The sequence below is a fragment of the Globicephala melas genome, chromosome 16 (assembly GCF_963455315.2).
Source record: "Globicephala melas chromosome 16, mGloMel1.2, whole genome shotgun sequence".
NCBI classification, from domain to species: Eukaryota; Metazoa; Chordata; class Mammalia; order Artiodactyla; family Delphinidae; genus Globicephala; species Globicephala melas.
The window spans coordinates 62809620-62831800 of NC_083329.1; the positions used below are offsets into that span (position 1 = coordinate 62809620).

General features: G+C 42.1%; 1 protein-coding gene and 1 pseudogene across 2 annotated transcripts in view; one reads left to right on the top strand and one right to left on the bottom strand.

The window, feature by feature from the left end:
• Nucleotides 1–22181, bottom strand: part of KIFBP (kinesin family binding protein) — a 45301-nt gene that overhangs the window by 20891 nt on the left and 2229 nt on the right. For both annotated transcript variants that reach the window (XM_030862425.2, XM_030862426.3), the window contains exon 2: nucleotides 16843–16941. In XM_030862425.2, coding sequence (XP_030718285.1) covers nucleotides 16843–16941 — 99 coding nt within the window. The remainder of the gene's footprint in view (nucleotides 1–16842; nucleotides 16942–22181) is intronic.
• On the top strand, nucleotides 11769–12319 carry LOC138842366 (thymosin beta-4-like; annotated as a pseudogene).

Genomic DNA, 22181 nt, shown 5'->3' on the forward strand with positions numbered 1-22181 from the left:
TTTTAAGACCTTATTAGTTTACAAATTACATATTGACCTATGCTAAATTTTATACCGACCCATGCTAATGAATTCAGTACAGAAAACAAAAAACACTGCACTCAAGCAAACTACATATATATATATATATATATATATATAACTTATATGAGAATTGCTACTCCAGCTTTCTTTTGGTTTCCATTTGCCTGAAATACCTTTTTCCATCCCCTTACTTTCAGTCTGTATGTGTCTCTAGGTCTGAAGTGGGTCTCTTGTAGACAGCAAATATATGGGTCTTGTTTTTGTATCCATTCAGCCAATCTGTGTCTTTTGGTGGGAGCATTTAGTCCATTTACATTTAAGGTAATTATCGATATGTGTGTTCCCATTCCCATTTTCTTAATTGTTTTGGGTTTGTTATTGTAGGTCTTTTCCTTCTTTTGTGTTTCTTGCCTAGAGAAGTTCCTTTAGCAGTTGTTGTAGAGCTGGTTTGGTGGTGCTGAACTCTCTCAGCTTTTGCTTGTCTGTAAAGGTTTTAATTTCTCCATCAAATCTGAATGAGATCCTTGCTGGGTAGAGTAATCTTGGTTGCAGGTTTTTCTCCTTCAACACTTTCAATATGTCCTGCCACTCCCTTCTGGCTTGCAGAGTTTCTGCTGAAAGATCAGCTGTTAACCTTATGGGGATTCCCTTGTGTGTTATTTGTTGTTTTTCCCTTGCTGCTTTTAATATGTTTTCTTTGTATTTAATTTTTGACAGTTTGATTAATATGTGTCTTGGCGTATTTCTCCTTGGATTTATCCTGTATGGGACTCTCTGTGCTTCCTGGACTTGATTAACTATTTCCTTTCCCATATTAGGGAAGTTTTCAACTATAATCTCTTCAAATATTTTCTCAGTCCCTTTCTTTTTCTCTTCTTCTTCTGGAACCCCTATAATTCGAATGTTGGTGCGTTTAATGTTGTCCCAGAGGTCTCTGAGACTGTCCTCAGTTCTTTTCATTCTTTTTTCTTTATTCTGCTCTGCAGTAGTTATTTCCACTATTTTATCTTCCAGGTCACTTATCCGTTCTTCTGCCTCAGTTATTCTGCTATTGATCCCATCTAGAGTACTTTTAATTTCATTTATTGTGTTGTTCATCGTTGCTTGTTTCATCTTTAGTTCTTCTAGGTCCTTGTTAACTGATTCTTGCATTTTGTCCATTCTATTGTCCATTCTATCTCCAAGATTTCGGATCAACCTTACTATCATTATTCTGAATTCTTTTTCAGGTAGACTATTTCCTCTTCATTTGTTAGGTCTGGTGGGTTTTTATCTTGCTCCTTCATCTGCTGTGTGTTTTTCTGTCTTTTCATTTTGCTTATCTTACTGTGTTTGTGGTCTCCTTTTTTGCAGGCTGCAGGTTCGTAGTTCCTGTTGTTTTTTGTGTCTGTCCCCAGTGGCTAAGGTTGGTTCAGTGGGTTGTGTCGGCTTCCTGGTGGAGGGTACTAGTGCCTGTGTTCTGGTGGATGAGGCTGGATCTTGTCTTTCTGGTGGGCAGGTCCACGTCTGGTGGTGTGTTTTGGGGTGTCTGTAGACTTATTATGATTTTGGGCAGCCTCTCTGCTAATGGGTGGGGTTGTGTTCCTGTCTTGCTAGTTGTTTGGCATAGGATGTCCAGCACTGTAGCTTGCTGGTCGTTGAGTGAAGCTGGGTGCTGGCGTTGAGATGGAGATCTCTCGGAGATTTTTGCTGTTTGATATTATGTGCAGCTGGGAGGCCTCTTGTGGACCAGTGTCCTGAAGTTGGCTCTCCCACCTCAGAGGCACAGCACTGACTCCTGGCTGCAGCACCAAGAGCCTTTCATCCACAGGGCTCCTTAATTTGGGATGATTCGTTGACTATTCAGGTATTCCACAGATGCAGGGTATATCAAGTTGATTGTGGAGCTTTAATCCGCTGCTTCTGAGGCTGCTGGGAGAGATTTCCCTTTCTCTTCTTTGTTCTCACAGCTCCCAGGGGCTCAGCTTTGGATTTGGCCCCGCCTGTGCGTGTAGGTCGCCGGAGGGCGTCTGTTCTTTGCTCAGACAGGACGGGGTTAAAGGAGCCGCTGATTCGGAGGCTCTGGCTCACTCAGGCCGGGGGGTAGGGAGGGTCACGGAGTGTGGGGCGGGCCTGCAGCGGCAGAGGCCGGGGTGACGTTGCAGCCTGAGGCGCGCCGTGCGTTCTCCCGGGGGAGTTGTCCCTGGATCCCGGGACCCTGGCAGTGGCGGGCTGCACAGGCTCCCTGGAAGGGCGTGTGGCTAGTGACCTGTGTTCGCACACAGGCCTCCTGGTGGCGGCAGCAGCGGCCTTAGCGTCTCATGTCTGTCTCTGGGCTCCGCACTTTTAGCCGCGGCTCGCGCCCGTCCCTGGAGCTCTCTCAAGCAGCGTTCTTAATCCCCTCTCCTCGTGCACCAGGAAACAAAGAGGGACGTAAAAGTCTCTTGCCTCTTCGGCAGGTCCAGACTTTTCCCCGGACTCTCTCCCGGCTAGCCGCGGTGCACTAACGCCCTGCAGGCTGTGTTCACGCCGCCAACCTCAGTCCTCTCCCGGCGCTCCGACAAAAGCCGGAGCCTCAGCTCCCAGTCCCGCCCGCCCCGGCGGGCGAGCAGACAAGCCTCTCGGCTGGCGAGTTCTGGTCGGCCCGATCCTCTGCGCTGGAATCTGTCCGCTTTGCCCTCCGCACCCCTGTTGCTGTGCTCTCCTCCACGGCTCCCAAGCTCCCCCACTCCGCCTCCCGAAGTCTCCACCCGCGAAGGGGCTTCCTAGTGTGTGGACACTTTTCCTCCTTCACAGCTCTCTCCCGCTGGTGCAGGACCCGTCCCTATCCTTTTGTCTCTGTTTAGTTTTTTCTTTTGCCCTAACCAGGTACGTGGGGGGTTCCTTGCCTTTTGGGAGGTCTGAGGTCTTCTGCCAGCGTTCAGTAGGTGCTCCGTAGGAGTTGTTCCACGCGTAGATGTATTTCTGGTGTATCTGTGGGGAGGAAGGTGATCTCCGCGTCTTACTCTTCCGCCATCTTCCCGGAAGTCTCTATACCAGTTTTTAATGAAATATTATAGGTGTTCGGTCTCTTCACATTTTAAACTAACAATTTCATGAGTAAGAGTGTGAGCCTAAAGTCACGAAAGGCAACTAACATCTCAGTCTGGCTTTGTGGTGTTCTGCTCCTCTTAGCACTTTAGGAGGAAAGTTAAAACGCCAAGGTAGAAGATCCATGACTTTTAAAATTCTGCAATTTGGGGATATACTTCTCAGAAAAAAAGTATTAAGGGCTATAAACACATATTCTAAATGTACATTCTAATCCAATCAAAAAATGGGCAGGAGACCTAAATAGACATTTCTCCAAAGAAGAAATACAAATGGCCAACAGGTACATGAAAAGATGCTCAACATCGCTAATTATTAGAGAAATGTAAATCAAAACTACAATGAGGTATCACCTCACACTGGTTAGAATGGCCATCATCAAAAAAATCTACAAACAACAAATGCTGGAGAGGGTATGGAGAAAAGGGAACCCTCCTACACTGTTGGTGGGAATGCAAATTGGTACAGCCACTATGGAGAACAGTATGGAGATTCCTTAAAAAACTAAAAATAGAGCTACCATATGATCCAGCAATCCCATTCCTGGGCATATATCTGGAGAAAACCATAATTCAAAAGGATACATGCACCCCAGTGTTCACTGCAGCACTATTTACAATAGCTAAGACATGGAAGCAACCTAAATGTCCATCAACAGATTAATGGATAAAGAAGAGGTGGTACATATATACAATGGAATACTACTCAGCCATAGAAAGAGAATGAAATAATGTCACTAGAGCAAGATGGATGCAACTAGAGATTACCATACTAAGTGAAGTAAGTCAGAAAGAGAAAGACAAATACCATATGATATCACTTACATGTGGAATCTAAAACATGGCACAAATTAACCTACCTACAAAACAGAAACAGACTCAGACATAGAGAACAGACTTGTGGTTGCCAAGGGGGGTGGGGAGGGAGAGGGATGGACTGGGAGTTTGGGATTGGTAGATGCAAACTATTGCATTTAGAATGGATAAACAAGAAGGTCCTAATGTATAGCACAGGGAAATACATTCAATATCCTGTGATAAACCATAATGGAAAAGAATATTAAAAGAATGTATATATGTGTATAACTGAGTCACTTTGCTGTACAGCAGATTGGCACAACTGTAAATTAACTATACTTCAATAAGAGGAAGGGAGGGAGGGAGGAAGAAAGAAAGGAAGGAAGGAAGGAAGGGAGGGAGGGAGGGAGGGAGGGAGGGAGGGAAAAGAAAAGAAAGAAAAAAGGAAAGGAAAGAAAAAAGAAAAATAAAATAGATAACCAACAAGGACCTACTGTATAGCACAGGGAACTCTGCTCAACATTCTGTAATAACCTAAATGGGAAAAGAATTTGAAAAAGAATAGATACTTGTATAACTGAATCACTTTGCTGTACACCTGAAACTAACACAACATTGTTAATCAATGATACTCCAGTATAAAATAAAAATTAGGGACTTCCCTAGTGGTCCAGTGGTTAAGACACTGTGCTTCCAATGCAGGGGGCCCGGGTTCAGTCCCTGGTCAGGGAACTAGATCCTGCATGCTGCAACTAAAGATCCCACACATGCCATAACTAAGACCCGGCACAGCCAAATAAATAAATGTTAAAAAATATATTTTTTTTTAATAAATAAAAATTTAAAAAAAAACTAGGGACTTCCCTGGTGGCGCAGTGGTTAAGAATCCGCCTGCCAAGGCAGGGGACACAGGTTCGATCCCTGGTCTGGGAAGATCCCACATGCCACGGAGCAACTAAGCCTGTGCACCACAACTACTGAGCCTGCGCTCTAGAGCCTACGAGCTAAGCCCACGCCCCACAACTACTGAAGCCCGCACGCCTAGAGCCCATGCTTCACAACGAGAAGCCACCGCAATGAGAAGCCCGGGCACCACAACGAAGAATAGCCCCTGCTCACCGCAACTAAAGAAAGCCCGTACGCATCAACTAGAGAAAGACCCAACGCAACCAAAAAAAAAAAAAAAACCTAAAAGTACATTTTAAAATTTCTTGTGGGTGTAATTAACATGTTGATTTGCTCCAATCTTTCTCCGCCAGGGGAAGCTTGTCATGCGTCAGGACCATATTTTATTCATATTTGATTCCCCTGCATTATGCATAGTACCTGGCACAAAGTAAAAACAATAAATGTCTAGTGAATTAAACCGACAAAGCAAATAGGAACGCTTAGTCTATGCACTCTGCTTACAGCACATTTCTTTTATCTGCCATCATTATTTTGGTACAGATATGGAGTCCTCGCTACACTACACAGTTCTTAAAGGAGCACTTCATACTTGTGTTTTAGACTAAGTCCAACTACTAAGGGAGGCAGTAGGATATAGTGGTTAAAAGTGTGTGGTGTGGAGTCAGACCACGTTAACAATAGGTTGTAACCCCAGCTTTGCCACTTACTGGTGTGTGGACTTGGGCAAGTCATGTAATCTCTTGTGCATGTGTTCCCTCATCTATAAAATAATAAAAATATCTACCTCTTGGGCTTCCCTGGTGGCGCAGTGGTTGAGAGTCCGCCTGCCGATGCAGGGGACACGGGTTCGTGCCCCGGTCTGGGAGGAACCCACATGCCACGGAGCGGCTGGGCCTGTGAGCCATGGCCATTGAGCCTGTGCGTCCGGAGCCTGTGCTCCGCGCAACAGGAGAGGCCACAACAGTGAGAGGCCCGCATACAGAAAAAAAAAAAAAAAATCTACCTCTTAAGTTGTCGTGAGAATTAAATGAGTTAAAATTTGTAAATCACCTGTAACAGTGTCCACAAGTGCTACTATAAATGTTTGTTAAATAAATAAAGTATCAATAAGTGGGAATACATCAAACATTTAAAAAAAAACTTCTGCACAGCAAAGGAAACCATCAACAAAATGAAAAGGCAACCTATCAAACGGAAGAAAATATGTGCAAATCATATATGCAATAAGGGGTTAATATCCAAAATATATAAAGAACTCATTCAACTCAATAGCCAAAAAAAAAAAAGAAATCTGATTAGAACATGGGCAAAAGATCTGAATTTTTCCAAAGGAGACATACAGATGGCCAACACACACATGAAAGCGCGCTCAACATCACTAATCATCAGGGAAATGCAAATCAAAACCACAATGAAATATTATCTCATACCTGTTAGAATGGCTATTATTAAAAACACAAGAAATAACAAGTGTTGACAAGGATGTGGAGAAAAGAGAACCCTGCTGCACTGTTGGTTGGAATGCAAATTGGTGCCACCACTATAGAAAACAACTGGAGGTTCCTCAAAAAATTAAAAATAGGGCTTCCCTAGTGGCGCAGTGGTTGGGAGTCCACCTGCCGATGCAGGGGACACGGGTTAGTGCCCCGGTCCGGGAAGATCCCACATGCCGCGGAGCGGCTAGGCCCGTGAGCCATGGCCGCTGAGCCTGTGCGTCCGGAGCCTGTGCTCCGCAGCGGGAGAGGCCACAGCAGTGAGAGGCCCGCGTACCGCAAAAAAAAAATTAAAAATAGAACTACCATGTGATCCAGCAATTCCACTTCTGTTTATTTATCCAAGGGAAACAAAAACACTAACTTGAAAAGTTATCTGCACCCCATGTTCACTGCAACATTTACAATAGCCAAACATGGAAACAACTTAGTGTCTGTCAGTGGATGAATGGATAAAGGAAATGTGTATACACACACACACAATGGAGCATCATTCAGCCATTAAAAAAAAGAAGAAGAGGGCTTCCCTGGTGGCACAGTGGTTGAGAGTCCGCCTGCCGACGCAGGGGACATGGGTTCGTGCCCCGGTCCGGGAAGATCCCACATGCCGCGGAGTGGCTGGGCCCGTGAGCCATGGCCGCTGAGCCTGTGCGTCTGGAGCGGCTGGGCCCGTGAGCCATGGCCTCTGAGCCTGCGCGTCCGCAGCCTGTACTCCGCAACAGGAGAGGCCACAACAGCGAGAGGCCCGCATACTGCCAAAAAAAAAAAAAAGAACGAGGAAGAAGGTGGCCTTCTCCCCCTCCCCAATTTTGATTATAAAACTGTAGCCCACTACGTTCTCAGGGTACAGCACTCCCTTGCTCACCTGCTTGTAAGCCTCACAAGTGTCCTATTCTAATAAATCACTTCTATCACTTTGCCTCTCGATGGATTCTTTCTGCCCTGAGACATAAAAAAGTGGAGGTTCTTGGAGGCTCCCCCTACCCCAGACGCATTTCTGCGGTTTCAGCTTGGGGACATTGAGGGAGGGAGCCCTGCTGAACGCAGGCAGGGATGGCTGGCCTGTAGAGGTTGGTGAGTCATCCAGCCGCGTTGAGGAAACAATCAAGCAATCACATGTGCAACATCTCTACTGAGGGCCTGAAGGCCGCAGGGAAAAGTGGAAAGACCTATGGACTGAAGGCTAGGAGGCTTTGGGGGGCATCGCTTGCCCTCTCAGAGCCCATTTTCTCCCAAGAAGCAGGGCTTGGAAGTGCTGAGAGCACCAGATGCCCAGCCTGGGCAGGTCCCTCCAGGACCAGGAACACAGCACCAAGGGGACAACCCATAGTCCTCGCACATCTGAAACTATCACAGCTTTAGGCAGGAGTGTCCAGGCCCAAATGAGGGTTTGTGCGGGCAGGTGCGACGAGAGCTGAGCCCTGAAGGAAGGGACGGGGCGTGTCTGAGTGCTACAATGGCAGAAAGGAGAGCAAGGCATCATCGGTGGGGGGAGGGCGGGAAAGGAGGGGCGGCTCAGCCTCAACACCAAGGGCCTGGAGAAGAAAGTGAGAAGAGTAACCCTAGCTGAAGAAACTACTGAAAGAAGCACGGATGGAGACATGAGTCTGGAAAAATAGGCTGAGGCCGGCCAGGCGGCCCACGCAAGCCCTCAATTCCCGGTGAGGACTGTGGGCTTGGCCCGCGGGCGTGTGGAACCACCGGCTGTGCTTTCACAGGGCAGTGTTAGGAGGCAACGGGTAGAACACACGGTGTTTAATTTTCTCAGCTTAACTGTAACAAATCACCACACTGTTGGTGGCTGCTGTAACGAACTGCCCAAACCTTGGTGGCTTAAAACGTCCCAAATGTGTCCCCTTATAGTTCTATAGGCTAAAAGTCTGACATGGGTCTCACCGGGCTAAAAATAAGGTGTTGGCAGGGCTGCCTTTCTTTCTGGAAACTCCAGAGGAGAATCTGCTCCCTTACCTTTTCCGGCTTCTGCATTCCTCGGCTTGTGGCCCTTTAGTCCATCTTCAAAGCTAGCAAACCGCACCTTCTCACACCACATCACCCTGAACTTTCCTTCTGCCTCTGGCTTCCATTTTTAAAGACGCTTGTGATTACATGGGTCCCACCTGGATAATCCAGGCCACTCCCTCTTTTAAGATCACCTGATTAGCAGCATTAATTCCATCTGCAACCTTAATTGCCCTTGGCCATGTAAGGTAACAGGTTCCAAGGATTAGGATGATTAGGACAGAGTCATCTTTGGGAGGCCATTATTCTGCCTGCCATACTGGGCTAGTTAGTTGGAACTCCTTGCAAGCAAACAACAACAACAACAATAACAAAAGCAAAAACAAAAATGGAGAAGGAGAGGGAGAGGGAGGAGAAGGAGAAGAAAAGAAATATACTGGCTTAAATAACTGAGGCCTGTGTCTTTCTTCACTGCTTGGATCTACTTTCCTCTCTTGGTTTCCAGGCACCTCCTTCTATGAACAGGACCCCGCATCACCAGGCTTACATCCTGCCAGCTTAGCAGCATGGCAGTCCCCTCTCCCAGTACTTTAGCACAACCCAGGATGATGAGCATTGACTCTGATTCACCCAACTTCCTTCCAAGACTGTCCCTGGGCCAACTACTCTGGCCTAGGAGAGAACTTTCACTGGCCAGGTATGAATTTCATATGCACCGTTGGAGCTGAAACAGGGGAAGCCCCACCAAACCACATGGACAGAGACTTGGGGGTCGGTGGTTCCTTAAAGGAAAACTGGTAGACTGCTACCCAGAAAGCGCAGTAGTGGTCATAATTGCCCAATATGAGTTGCACTTCATGCCACGAAACTGTACTGAAAAATGATTTATAAGGTACTTAGCCATAAAAAAGAACAAAATAGGGCTTCCCTGGTGGCGCAGTGGTTGAGAGTCCGCCTGCCGATGCAGGGGACACGGGTTTGTGCCCCGGTCCGGGAAGATCCCACATGCCGCGGAGTGGCTGGGCCTGTGAGCCATGGCCGCTGAGCCTGTGTGTCCGGAGCGGCTGGGCCCGTGAGCCATGGCCGCTGAGCCTGCGCGTCCAGAGCCTGTGCTCCACAACGGGAGAGGCCACATCAGTGAGAGACCCGCGTACCACAAAAAAAAAAAAAAAAAAGAAGGAAATCTTGCCACTTGCAACATGGATAGAACTTGAGGATGTTATGCAAAGTGAAGTAAGTCAGACAAGGAAAGACAAATACTACCAGTGATCTCACGTGTGGAATCTTCAACCAACCAACCTCACAGATACATAGAACAGATTAGGTTTGTGGTTTCTAGAAGCAAAAGGTTGGGGGTGGTCAGAAAGGGCAAATGAAGGCAGTCAAAAGATTCAAACTTCCAGTTATAAAATAAATAAGGCCTGGGGATATCATGTATAGCATGGTGACTACAGTTAATAATTCTGTATGATCCAGCAATCCACTCCTGGGCACATATCCAGAGAAAACCAAAACTGGAAAAGATACATGCACCCCAGTGTTCACTGCAGCACTATTTTCAATAGCCAGGAAAGGGAACCAACCTAAATGTCCATCGACAGATGAATGGATAAAGATGTGGTACATATATACAATGGAATATTAGCCATAAAAAGGAGCGAAATAATGCCACTTGCATCAACATCGATGGACCTAGAGATTGTCATAATGAGTGAAGTAAGTCAGACAGAGAAAGACAAATATTATATGATATTGTTTATATGTGGAATCTAAGAAAAGGGTACAAGGACTTCTCTGGTGGTCCAGTGGTTAAGACTCTACTGTTTCCACTGAAGTGGGAATGGGTTCAATCCCTGGTCAAGGAACTAAGATCCTGCACGCAATGGGTCCAGTGGTTAAGACTCTACCATTTCCACTGCAGTGGGTATGGGTTCAATCCTTGATCAAGGAGCTAAGATCCTGCACGCCGTGGGGCACGGCCAAAAAAAAAAAAAAAAGGTACAAATGTACTTATCTACAAAACAGAAATAGAGTTGCAGGTGTAGAAAACAAACTTATGGTTACCAGGGGGTAAGTGGGGGGAAGGGATAAATTGGAAGATTGGGATTGACATATACACACTACTATATATAAAATAGATAACGAATAAGGACCTACTGTACAGCACAGGGAACTCTACTCAATACTCTGCAATGGCCCTTATGGGAAAACAATCTAAAAAAGAGTGGATATATGCATATGTATAACTGATTCACTTTGCTGTACACCTGAAACTAATACAGCACTGTAAATCAACTATACTCCAATAAAATTTTTTTTTAATTCTGTATTGTATATCTGAAAGTTGCTAAGAGAGTGGCTTTTAAAAGTTCTCACAAGAAAAAATTGTAAAATGTGTGGTGATGAGTATTAACAAGACTTACTGTGGTGATCATTTCATAATATATACATATTTTGAATCATTATGTTGTACACCTTAAACTAATATGTCATATGCCAATTATAACTCAATTTTAAAAGATTTAACATAAAAGAGCAAAAAATTAGCAAGAAAACACAAATGAGTAAATAAATGTAAAAAACCATGAACACTTTCAAAAGAGAAAATACAAACAGAAAATAATATTTTAAAATTAATCTCTTTAATCAAAGAAATTTGAGTTAAAATGAGACCATTCTGCCTATATTAGCAAAGACTTTTTTTAAAAGCTATATAAGGAAAAGTTATGAAGGAGATGAGAATTCTCATACACTAGTGGAGTAAGGATACATTAGTAGTCTTTTTGGAAAGCAATTTTATAATGTGTGCCAAATGCTTTTAAAATGGTCATCTTCCAAATACTGTATGGTATCACTTGTACGTGGAATCTTAAAAAAAAAAAAAAAAAAAATGGTGAACTAGAAACAGAGAGTAGAACGGTGGTTGCCAGGGGCTGAGGTGATGGGGGAAATGGGGAAATGTTTGGCAAAGGGTACAAACTTCCAGTTATAAGATTAATAAGTTCTGGGGATCTAATTGTACACCATGTTAACTACAGTTAATACTTCTGTATTGTAGGGACTTCACTGGTGGTCCAGTGGTAAAGAATCTGCCTTCCAATGCAGGGGACACGGGTCTGATCCCCGGTCAGAGAACTAAGATCCCACATGCCGCAGAACAACTAAGCCCACACGCCACAACTACTGAGCTCGTGCACCTCAACTAGAGAGCCTGCATGCCACAACTACAGAGCCCACGCGCCCTGGAGCCCGCACGCCACAACTAGAGAAGAGAAAACCCACAAGCCACAACTAGAGAGAAGCCCGTGCACTGCAATGAAAAATCCGCATGCCTCAACAAAGATCCCATGTGCCGCAACTAAGATCCGATGCAGCCAAAAATAAATAAATAAATAATAAATCTTAAAAAAAAAAATACTGTACTGTATACTCAAAAGTTGCTAAGATAGACTCGGCGGCGACCACTGCGCAGGTCGGACCTCGTTCGCTCGTAATTCGCTCCGCTTCCTCTGCAGCCATGTCTGACAAACCGATATGGCTGAGATTGAGAAATTCGATAAGTCGAAACTGAAGAAAACAGAAACGAAAGAGAAAAATCCACTGCCTTCACAAGAAACGACTGAACAGGAGAAGCAAGCAGGCGAGTCGTAATGAGGCGTGCGCCGCCAATATGCACTGTACATTCCACGAGCATTGCCTTCTTATTTTACTTCTTTTAGCTGTTTAACTTTGTAAGATGCAAAGAGGTTGGATCAAGTTTAAATGACTGTGCTGCCCTTTTTCACATCAAAGAATGGAGAACTACTGACAACGAAGGCCGCGCCTGCTTCCCATCCGCCTGTCTGGCTGGCAGGGAAGGAAAAGAACTTGCATGTTGGTGAAGGAGGCTGGGTGGGACGACAGTGAAATCTAGAGTAAAGAGCAAGCTGGTCCAGGGTGTCCTGCGGGCTGTAAAATGCAGTTTAATCAGTGCCATTTTTTTTTGTTGTTGTTCAAATGATTTTAATTATTGGAATGCACAATTTTTTTAATATGCAAATAAAAAGTTTTAAAACCTGAAAAAAAAAAGTTGCTAAGATAGTAAATCTTAAATATTCTCATCACAAAAACAAAAAAAAAGGTAATTATGTGAGGTGATGGAGGTGTTAACTAACCCTGTTATGGTAATCATTTGCAATGTATCTGTGAATCAAATCATCACACTGTACATCTTAAACGTACACAGTAGTATATACATCAAGTATATCTCAAATCTGAAAATAAATGAATGAATCAATGTTTAAAATCCCTCTGGCTTATAAGATTGTGTCTCTTTACCACCCCCCCCCACCCAAAACCTACTAATAAATAACTCTTCACAACTACATTTTCTTTTTTATTATTCTATATTTGAGCAATTTTATGGAGAAAAAGAATCCCTTTAATACACTAAATATTTAACTATAATATTACCTTGGAAGGTAGCATGGTAGAGTAGAAAGAACCAAAGTTTGGGGTCAGATGAACCATATTTAAATTCTGATTGTGTCACATAGTATATGCTAACCTCATTGAATCACAAACTCCTTACCTATAAATGAGAATAACAGTACCTCTTTCATAGTATTGTTGTGAGAATAAAATGTAGCCTGCTTAAGCACTCAATAAATACTAGTTTTTATTAGTTACATCGTCTAAAACTAAAATGTTAGTTTTATGAAACTAAAATGTTAGTTTTATATCATCTAGTTCATCTTTGCAGGGCCTTACCAGGAAAAATGTTAATATAGTTGTAATCAAGGTGTACATATTATACACCTTTTCCATGTATTGATGATCTAAATATTTATCATTTTAATGGTTATATCACATTCCCTTGCTAAGAGTATCATAATTTATTTAACCATTCTGCAATTATTAGATAGTGTATTTTTAGTGACTCTGCATTAACTACTTTATTATCTGATCCCCGTAACACTTCTGTATTGTTGAGACAGGAGGGGTATCCCCATCTTACAAATGAGGAATAGGTGGCACAGAAAATTTGAATTCTCCCAAGTCAGTTCATTACAACCAAAGTCAAACTAGAAATCCCAGGTTTCCTATCTTCAAATTCAGTGATTCTCCACTCTGTTTAGATCTCTCCTTTATCTAGAACTACATTTTGTATCTATAGATTTTTAAAAATGACATTCTAACTTCTGCCACCATTAGGTCAATAATTTATGAAATATTAAAAATATTTTTATTCAGAATTATTAATTATTGACTGATACCAAACAAGCAGAAAACCATATAAGCAATTAAACTTCTCCAACTGAACACTACCTTACATATTTTAAAACTGAAACCCTCCATTAAATTCATTCAAGCATTCACACGGTAGTAACACTGTTCTTTTTTTGGTTGATCTGGATGAACAAGGCAGAATATCATTCGTTATCAAGAAATAGATACTGTTCTAGATGCTGCAGTGAATATAATAGTAAAAATATCCTTGTTGTCCTGGAGCTTAACTTTCCAGTACTGAAGATGGGTGATAAATAAATCATTAAAATGAATATGTTAGTGATAAGTGCAAAGCAAAAACAGCAGGAAAGGGGGATAGGATAGGAAGTGCTGCGGAGGGGTGGTCTACAGTGTCAGATGAGTGGCCAACGAGTCCTCACTAGATGGGAGATGTCTGAGTCAAAATCTAAAAGAAATGGGGCTTCCCTGGTGGCGCAGTGGTTAAGAATCCACCTGCCAATGCAGGGGACATGGGTTCGAGCCCTGGTCCAGAAAGATCCCACATGCCGCGGAGCAACTAAGCCCGTGCGCCTGCGCTCTAGAGCCTGCGATCACATCTACTGAAGCCCGTGTGCACCTCAACGAAGAGTAGCCCCCGCTCTCCACAACTAGAGAAAGCCCACACGCGCAGCAATGAAGACCCAACGCAGCCAAAAATAAACAAATAAATTTATTTTAAAAAAAAATCTGAAAGAAATGAGGGAGTGACCCAGATAGATATCTAGGGGAAGAGTGGCATTAGCAGAGGAAACAGAGAAGGGCAAAGGCCCTGAGTTGGGAGCTTGTCTGCTGTGTTTTAGAACAAGATGGCCAGTATAGCTAGAACAGAACAAGACAGGGGAGAATAGTAGATGAAATCAGAGAAGTAATAGTAGCCAGATCAGAAAATGAACTTGCCGAACTTGCCGGTCTTCAAAGGTCTTTGGAGTCTGAGTAAGATGGGAAAACCACTGAAAATTTTGAGGAAAGGAGTGATGTGGTCTAATATACCTTTGAACTGAAGGGGGTATGACAGCAGGAAGACCAACTAGGAGACTACAACAAGAGATGATGGTGACAGCAGTGGTCTGATTCTAGACAGAATTTAAAAGTGAAACCAACAGAATTTGCTGACGTATTAGATAGTGTGAGGAGAAGAGGCATCTCCAAGGTTTTAGGCCTCAACAACTGAAGAAAAAAGCTGGTGTTTATAGCAAGCAAGGTAGGGAGAGGAAGGCTATCAGAAACTCAGTGTTAGTAGTTTTAGAGATACCTACCCCATAAAAAGTACAAGTGCCAAATCAGCAGTTGGACAGACAAGTCTGCAATTAGAGAGGTACAGACTGCGGATATAATTTGGGAGTCATCAGCACAGAGATGATATTTAGAACAAGGGAATGAATGCAGATGGAAAGAGAAGACATCGAAACACTGAACTCTGGGTACCCCACTGTTCAAAGGTTGGGGATATAAGGAGGATGCAACAAGGACTGAAAAGAAGGAAAAACAGACAAGCAGCAGCTAAACTTAAAAAGTATGTCAAGGAAGAGAGACTAATCAACTGAGCCAGAGGCTAGATTGATCAACTATGCCAAATGCTACCGATAGGTCAAATAAGATGAGGACTAAGAATTTACCACTAAATTTGGCAAAGTATAAATCACTGGTGAACTTGATAAGACATTGATTCTTAACCGTGGGCTTGAAAAACCTCAAAATATCTGGTTATTTAAAGACGTGCTTGGGACTTCCCTGGTGGCGCAGTGGTTAAGAATCCGCCTACCAATGCCAGAGACACAGGTTCTAGCCCTGGTCTGGGAAGATCCCACATGCCGTGGAGCAACTAAGCCCGTGTGCCACAACTACTGAGCCTGCGCTCTAGAGCCTGTGAGCCACAACTACTGAAGCCTGTGTGCCACAACCACTGAAGCCTGCGTGCTTAGAGCCCATGCTCCGCAACAAGAGAAGCCACTGCAATGAGAAGCCTGCGCGCTGCAACGAAGAGTAGACCCTGCTCATCACAACTAGAGAAAGCCCACATGCAGCAACGAAGACCCAAAGCGCCAAAAATAAATATTAAAAAAAAAGAAAGAAGTGCTACACATAGCCTCAAAACAAAATTAACTAAATCCATTTTAATTTTAGAAGACTGCCAAGTTTTTTTTTAATAGACTTCATTTTTTAGAGCAGTGTTAGGTTCACAGCACAGCTGAGTGGAAGGTACAGAGATTTCCTATCTACCTCCTTGCCCCCAAACATGTATAGCCTCCTCCAGGTTGCCAAGTGGTAGGTAAAATTCACTAAGGAAATGAACGGTAACACAGTGGTGTTACAAAGTTCACCTTTGTAGGACCGTGACCCTCTAAAGTAAAAGTTTTCAATCTAGGCTCTCCAGAGCCCTAGAAGTTCTACAGCATCTCTTTTGTACTACCACAATGGGGAGGGAAGAAGGTATCTGTAGTGGATTGGGCTCAGGGTTCTTCTGACCTGTTTAACCAGAGTACCTCAATCAGTTTTTACATACTGTATTTCAGAAGGGTTTTACAGTTAAAAAAAAAAAAAAGTTATTGAAAATCACTGCCCTGAAGCAGTGGTTCTCAAAGTGCAGTACTCAAACTAGCAGCAGCACCTGGCACCTTGTTAAAAATGCAAATTCTCAAGTCCCAACCCAGACCTACTGAATCAGAGTCTGGGGATGAGCATTGTGTGTTAACAAGTCCTCCAGGTGATTCTGATGCATGCTGAAATTTGAGAACCAGTGCCTCCAATATTTCATATATTTTGCTTAGGTAGTTGTTTGCCTTCCTTTAAGCACTGCTATCCTCAGTGGAAATCAAAACAGAAATTTTAGATTATAGATGAAAACATGCAAATATCAGTATTTTAGGATATTAGAATAATATTTCTTACACAATTATATTTGGATTAAGGCTGCCATTAGACCTTATCCAGGGGTTATTTTTAAGAACTCTGAAGTTTTTAATATAAAATAATTTCAGCTATTAGATGACCACCTAGACAGCTCTATAGAGAGGTCCCAAAGTATACTGAAAAGTCATATTCCAATATTATGAGTGAGGAATTCTTAATGTCAATTCTTGACTAGTTTCAATCAAAGATTAAAATTTAGGGACTTCCCTGGTGGTCCAGCGGTTAAGACTACAGGCTCCCAATGCAGGGGGCCCAGGTTGGATCCCTGGTCAGGGAACTAGATCCCACACGCCGCAACCAGAAGTTCCCGCACACTGCAATGAAGATCCCACGTGCCACAACTAAGACCCAGTGCAGCCAAACAAATATTTTTTTTAAAAAAAAGATTAAAATTTATCTGACATGCAACATACCTCTTTCATATACTGATTATATAGAGCTTCTGATGATTCCAGATAAGCTTGTGCAGTTTCAATTTCTTCTCTTTCAGACCACAAGATACCCAGGTTATTCTGGAAAATAAAGACAAATAATGACAATATAAATCTTCCAATGAAGTAGTTTTCATAGTTTCAAAGTCAATACTTACCTATCAGATAGTATCAATACCACAGTCTGATTAACCATGAATTAATTATTCATAATACTACTGTCCTTATGTCGTGGGAGGCAGCCACTAAGATGGATTCCCTGGTGATTCCTGCCTCCTGGTGCTCATGCCCGGTATAATCTCTTCCCCTTAAGTCTGGGCTGGATTTAGTGACTTGCTTCTAACAAAGAGAATATGGCAAAAGCGATAGAAGGTCTCTTCCAACATCAGGTTACAAAACACTGTGGTTCCATTTTGGGTGCTCCCTCTTGCTTGTACTCTCTGAGGGAAGCCAAATGCCATATTCTGAGCCACCCTATGGATAGACTCACATGGTCTGGGAGGTCAACAGCCAGCAAGGAATCGAGGCCCCTCAGACCAACAACCTGTAAGAAACTGAATCCTGCCAACAACCACATGAGTGAGCTTGTAAGCAGGTTCTCCCCAAGCTGAGCCTTCAAGTGCAGTCCCAAGCAGGCCAACAATCTGATGAGAGACCTTGAGCCAGAAGCAACTAGCTAAGCCATGCCTGGATTCGTTATAATAAAAGTTTGTTGTTTCAATCTGCTACATTTAGGGGTACAATGTTACATTTTAAAAACTAAGCCAGTTTTTCCCCTGCCACAGGACTCTTTTTATCAGACTCTGTATACGGAAAATCAGGCCTGTTTACATGGTCAGAATTCAAGACTAGCTCCCCTTTAGACGGGTTACTCTGCCTCCCAACGCTTGTGACAGGCTTTCAGGCACAGGGATACCTCTGAGGCTGGGCTTCCAACATCTTTTGCTTACCTCCCTAGGGAAGGGAACAGAATAAGGAAAACAAAGTTTTTAAAGCAAATTCTTAACCTGGGCCCAAGGACCCACAAGTTACCCATGAAGAGAATTCAGAGTCTATGAATGTAGATGGAGAACTATTACAAACTTATTTTCACTATGTCCTACGAAACAGTATTACAGTACCTGGGATTTCTGTGGCCTATAGAAGTGAAAAAAATCTTCATATTATAGCTTGCAGATATCTCAAAATACCATTTATATTCATTAGTACTTTAAAATTATGGAAGTTATTAGACACAGATGTTATTTAATGTGTTAATAAGGAAGCTCATGTATCACTATATCATACATTTGTTTTAAAAAATATTTTAGTAACTTCTATGTTATTGGTTTCTTTTATAACCCCTACATTTTATTTTATACATTTAAAATCATTATTCTGTTTCATGAAATACAGGCTTCAGTAGATTGCAAAAGGGGTACATGACACAAAAAAACATGTTTAGAAACCCTACAGTTTAAAGGTGACATGATCACTGCCCTGAAACACAGACCTCTGGTCTCATGGCTTCACGTAATATACCTATTCTATAATTTTTTTTAAGTGACTTGATCAGTTCTCAGTGTCTAGGACTGCAGGTAGGTCATAGTGATAAATTACTGAGATTGGGCAGTTCTCTCCTCTATATTACTTATGCAATCCTTTGCGGTACCCTGGGGAAGCTTAAAGGGCTCTGGCCCACTACTAATTTACCGATTATTCTGCCCACCTAGCCTCAGAGAATATAATCTCCCTTAATATTCATTTCTTGAATTTAGAAATGAATCCACAAGTCACCTTTTCTCACTCCCTAGGTCAGCTTATTTTTCCTCTGACAACAGTCCTTGAGACACTCCATTTGGCCATGACACCAGCACAACCCCAGCAGACTGTACCTAGCCTAGACAGATTAGCAACACACCCACTACCAGGAACTGGTTAGCCACATTTACTCTATTTTGACGGGATGGTGATGCATTTAGGCTGCTAGATCCAGGGTAGGCTGTGCCACAGAAAGCAACAACTCTGGTGTGTGATAAATCTTAAATCAAGTAGAGACCCTAGAGTGTGTCTACAAACGACTAAAGGCTTTTTTTAACCACAACCTATTGAGGTCCTGAAGTTAAGGACCATGCAAGGGATCTAGAACTGATTTGATTTTTCAAAATTAATAGTGTTAATGTTTTTTTCAGTGTTTACTCCACATAGGTGACTGCTTTTGACATTCTACATGAATTATTTTTACAATATAAATCCCATAATACATCAGAAAGTACTGTATCATTCACAAAGCAACATCATGTTCTTGCCCTTGGGATAACAGAATAGGTAAGGAAAAAAATAAATATAAAACAAAAACTGCTAAAAAAGTACTACTGGTGAATTCTACCAAAAATGTAAGGAAAAAATAATACCAACTCTACACAAATTCATCAAGAAAAGCAAAGAGGAAAGAACACTTCCCATCTCATACTAAACCAAAGACACAACAAGAAAACTACAGACTGATATCCTTCATGAACAAAGAGACAAAAAATATTAACAAAATTTTAGCAAATCCAGTCCAACAATATATAAAAGAGTAATATTTTACTCGTTTGGCTTGGCAAAAACTCCAAGTGGAGTTTATCACAGGAAAGAAAGGTTGGTTTAACATTGGAAAATCAATCAATGTAATTCACCATATTAACAGACTAAAAAAGGAAGAAAAAAAACATCTCAGATGCAGCAATGAAATAATGATGCGCATTGAAAGAAGTCAGACCAGAAGAAGAGTATACACCATATGATTCCATTATGAAATTCTAGAAAATGTGGTGGAGGAGGGCAAGGAGAAGGGAGAGAGAATAAAGGAGTGAGAGAGGAATTACAAAGGGACACAAGGAAACTTTTAGTGGTGATGGATATGTTCATTACCTTGATTGCAGTAACTGTTTCATGAGAATATAAAGATGTCAAAGTTCATCAAATTGTATACTTTAGATATGTGCAGTCTACTGTACATCAACTGTACCTCAATAAAGCTATAAACACACAAAAACCGCCCTCCTTATATATATGTATCCTGGCAGTGGGGAGAATAATCTACTAATTTGTCAAGTTAAATTTCACTCAGGAAATGCAAGTGTATATTGCTGATAGCACAAATTAGAAGGAAAACCAGATAAAAACCATTCCTAAGGCCCCCTTCTTCTGGGGAAGGTAGACGGGGACAGTCTCCCTTGATAATCTAATGTGGGTCCAGGTCCTGTATATCTGTAGTTTCCCAGGAAGGAGACACCAGATTGAGACAAAAGAGTCAGAATATCACAAATTCCCATGGACTGATACTTTCAAACTTCTTCCTACACATACATACACACACACAGGTAGTCTTTTGCCAAAATAGAATCACTCTATGTAATTCCAAACATGCCTTTTAGTCTTCCCTCTCCTCTTAGTATTGATAGTTTTGGTTAACAAGTATAAATCATTATTTCTAATGGCTGCATATTGTTCTTCTGTATGGATGTACCAGTATTTATTTAACTATAGATCTCACTAATGTTTAATTTATTCTTTTTTTGAAGCTAACAATGCTGTGACAAACATCCATGTTAACCTACCTTTGCATACCTGTCTCAATATTATTTTAGAAGGATGTACCAGTATTTATTTAACTATAGATCTCACTAATGTTTAATTTATTCTTTTTTTGAAGCTAACAATGCTGTGACAAACATCCATGTTAACCTACCTTTGCATACCTGTCTCAATATTATTTTAGAAGGATGTACCAGTATTTATTTAACTATAGATCTCACTAATGTTTAATTTATTCTTTTTTTGAAGCTAACAATGCTGTGACAAACATCCATGTTAACCTACCTTTGCATACCTGTCTCAATATTATTTTAGAATATTGATGTGGAATTTTTAAGTCTTTTTTTTTTTTAACTACTTATTTTATTTATTTATTTTTGGCTGCATTGGGTCTTCATTGCTGCGCGTGGGCTTTCTCTAGTTGCGGCAAGCGGGGTCTACTCTTTGTTGCGGTGCGTGGGCCTCTCATTGTGGTGGCTTCTCTCGTTGCGGAGCACGGGCTCTAGGAGCGCGGGCTTCAGTAGTTGCGGCTCGTGGGCTCAGTAGTTGTGGCTCACGGGCTCTAGAGCGCAGGCTCAGTAGTTGTGGCGCACAGGCTTAGCTGCTCTGTGGCATGTGGGGTCTTCAAGGACCAGGGCTCAAACCCGTATCCCCTGCATTGACAGGCGGATTCTTAATCACTGCGACACCAGGGAAGCCCTAAGTCAAAGTCTTGACTCAAGAGTTTTGATACCTACTGATCTCCAGAAAGTTCTATGAATTTATATTTCCACTAGCGATAATGCTAATGGGCAGTATCCATCTCCTCATTGTTTCTCCAACAATAAACGTAACCAATATCTTTAATAATTTCTGCCAATGTGATACAATTTTTCTATCTCATTCTTTCAGTTTGCTTTATTAGTAGTGAGGTCAAATCTCTCATCATATATAGCAAATATTAAACGTAATAAAATGCTATAGAGTGGTAATGCCATTGGAATAAACAGATCAACTGAACAGTAGAGTTCAGAAACAGACTAGCATAAGCCCAATCTAATTAAAATACTACTGTTGTACCTCCCAGGCTAGTTCCAGTGCATTACTTTTCTTTTCATATTTTTATATTCACTTTTCTTTATTCTTTCAGATAAACATATTCATTTTGTCCAGTTCTAAGAAAAAAGAAAGCCTATTGTGATTTCAGCAGGAATTGCATCAGACCTATAAATGAACATCAGGAAAATGATATGTTTAATCTTGCCACCTAGGAACATGGTATATCATTCCTTTTAAGATTATCAGTTCTATTACCCCAATACTCTCTTTGTAAATGCAATTCTAAAAATAATATTTTAACAAGTTCTTGCTTATATATAGAATATTACTGATATTATATATTTACCTTATATCCTCCTGTTTTATCAGACTGATAGTTCTAAGACTTTTACAGTTGATGACTTTAGGTTTTTTAGGTATATAAGGATCACATATAAAAATGATGATTTTGGGGGCTTCCCTGGTGGCACAGTGGTTGAGAGTCCACCTGCCGATGCAGGGGACACGGGTTCGTGCCCCGGTCCGGGAAGATCCCACATGCCACAGAGCGGCTGGGCCCGTGAGCCATGGCCGCTGAGCCTGCACATCTGGAGCCTGTGCTCCGCAACGGGAGAGGCCGCAACAGTGAGAGGCCCGCGTACCACAAAAAAAAAAAAAAAAAAAAAAAATGATTTTTATTTTTAAAGACTGATATTCTTATTTGCTTTCTATACTATTGCAAC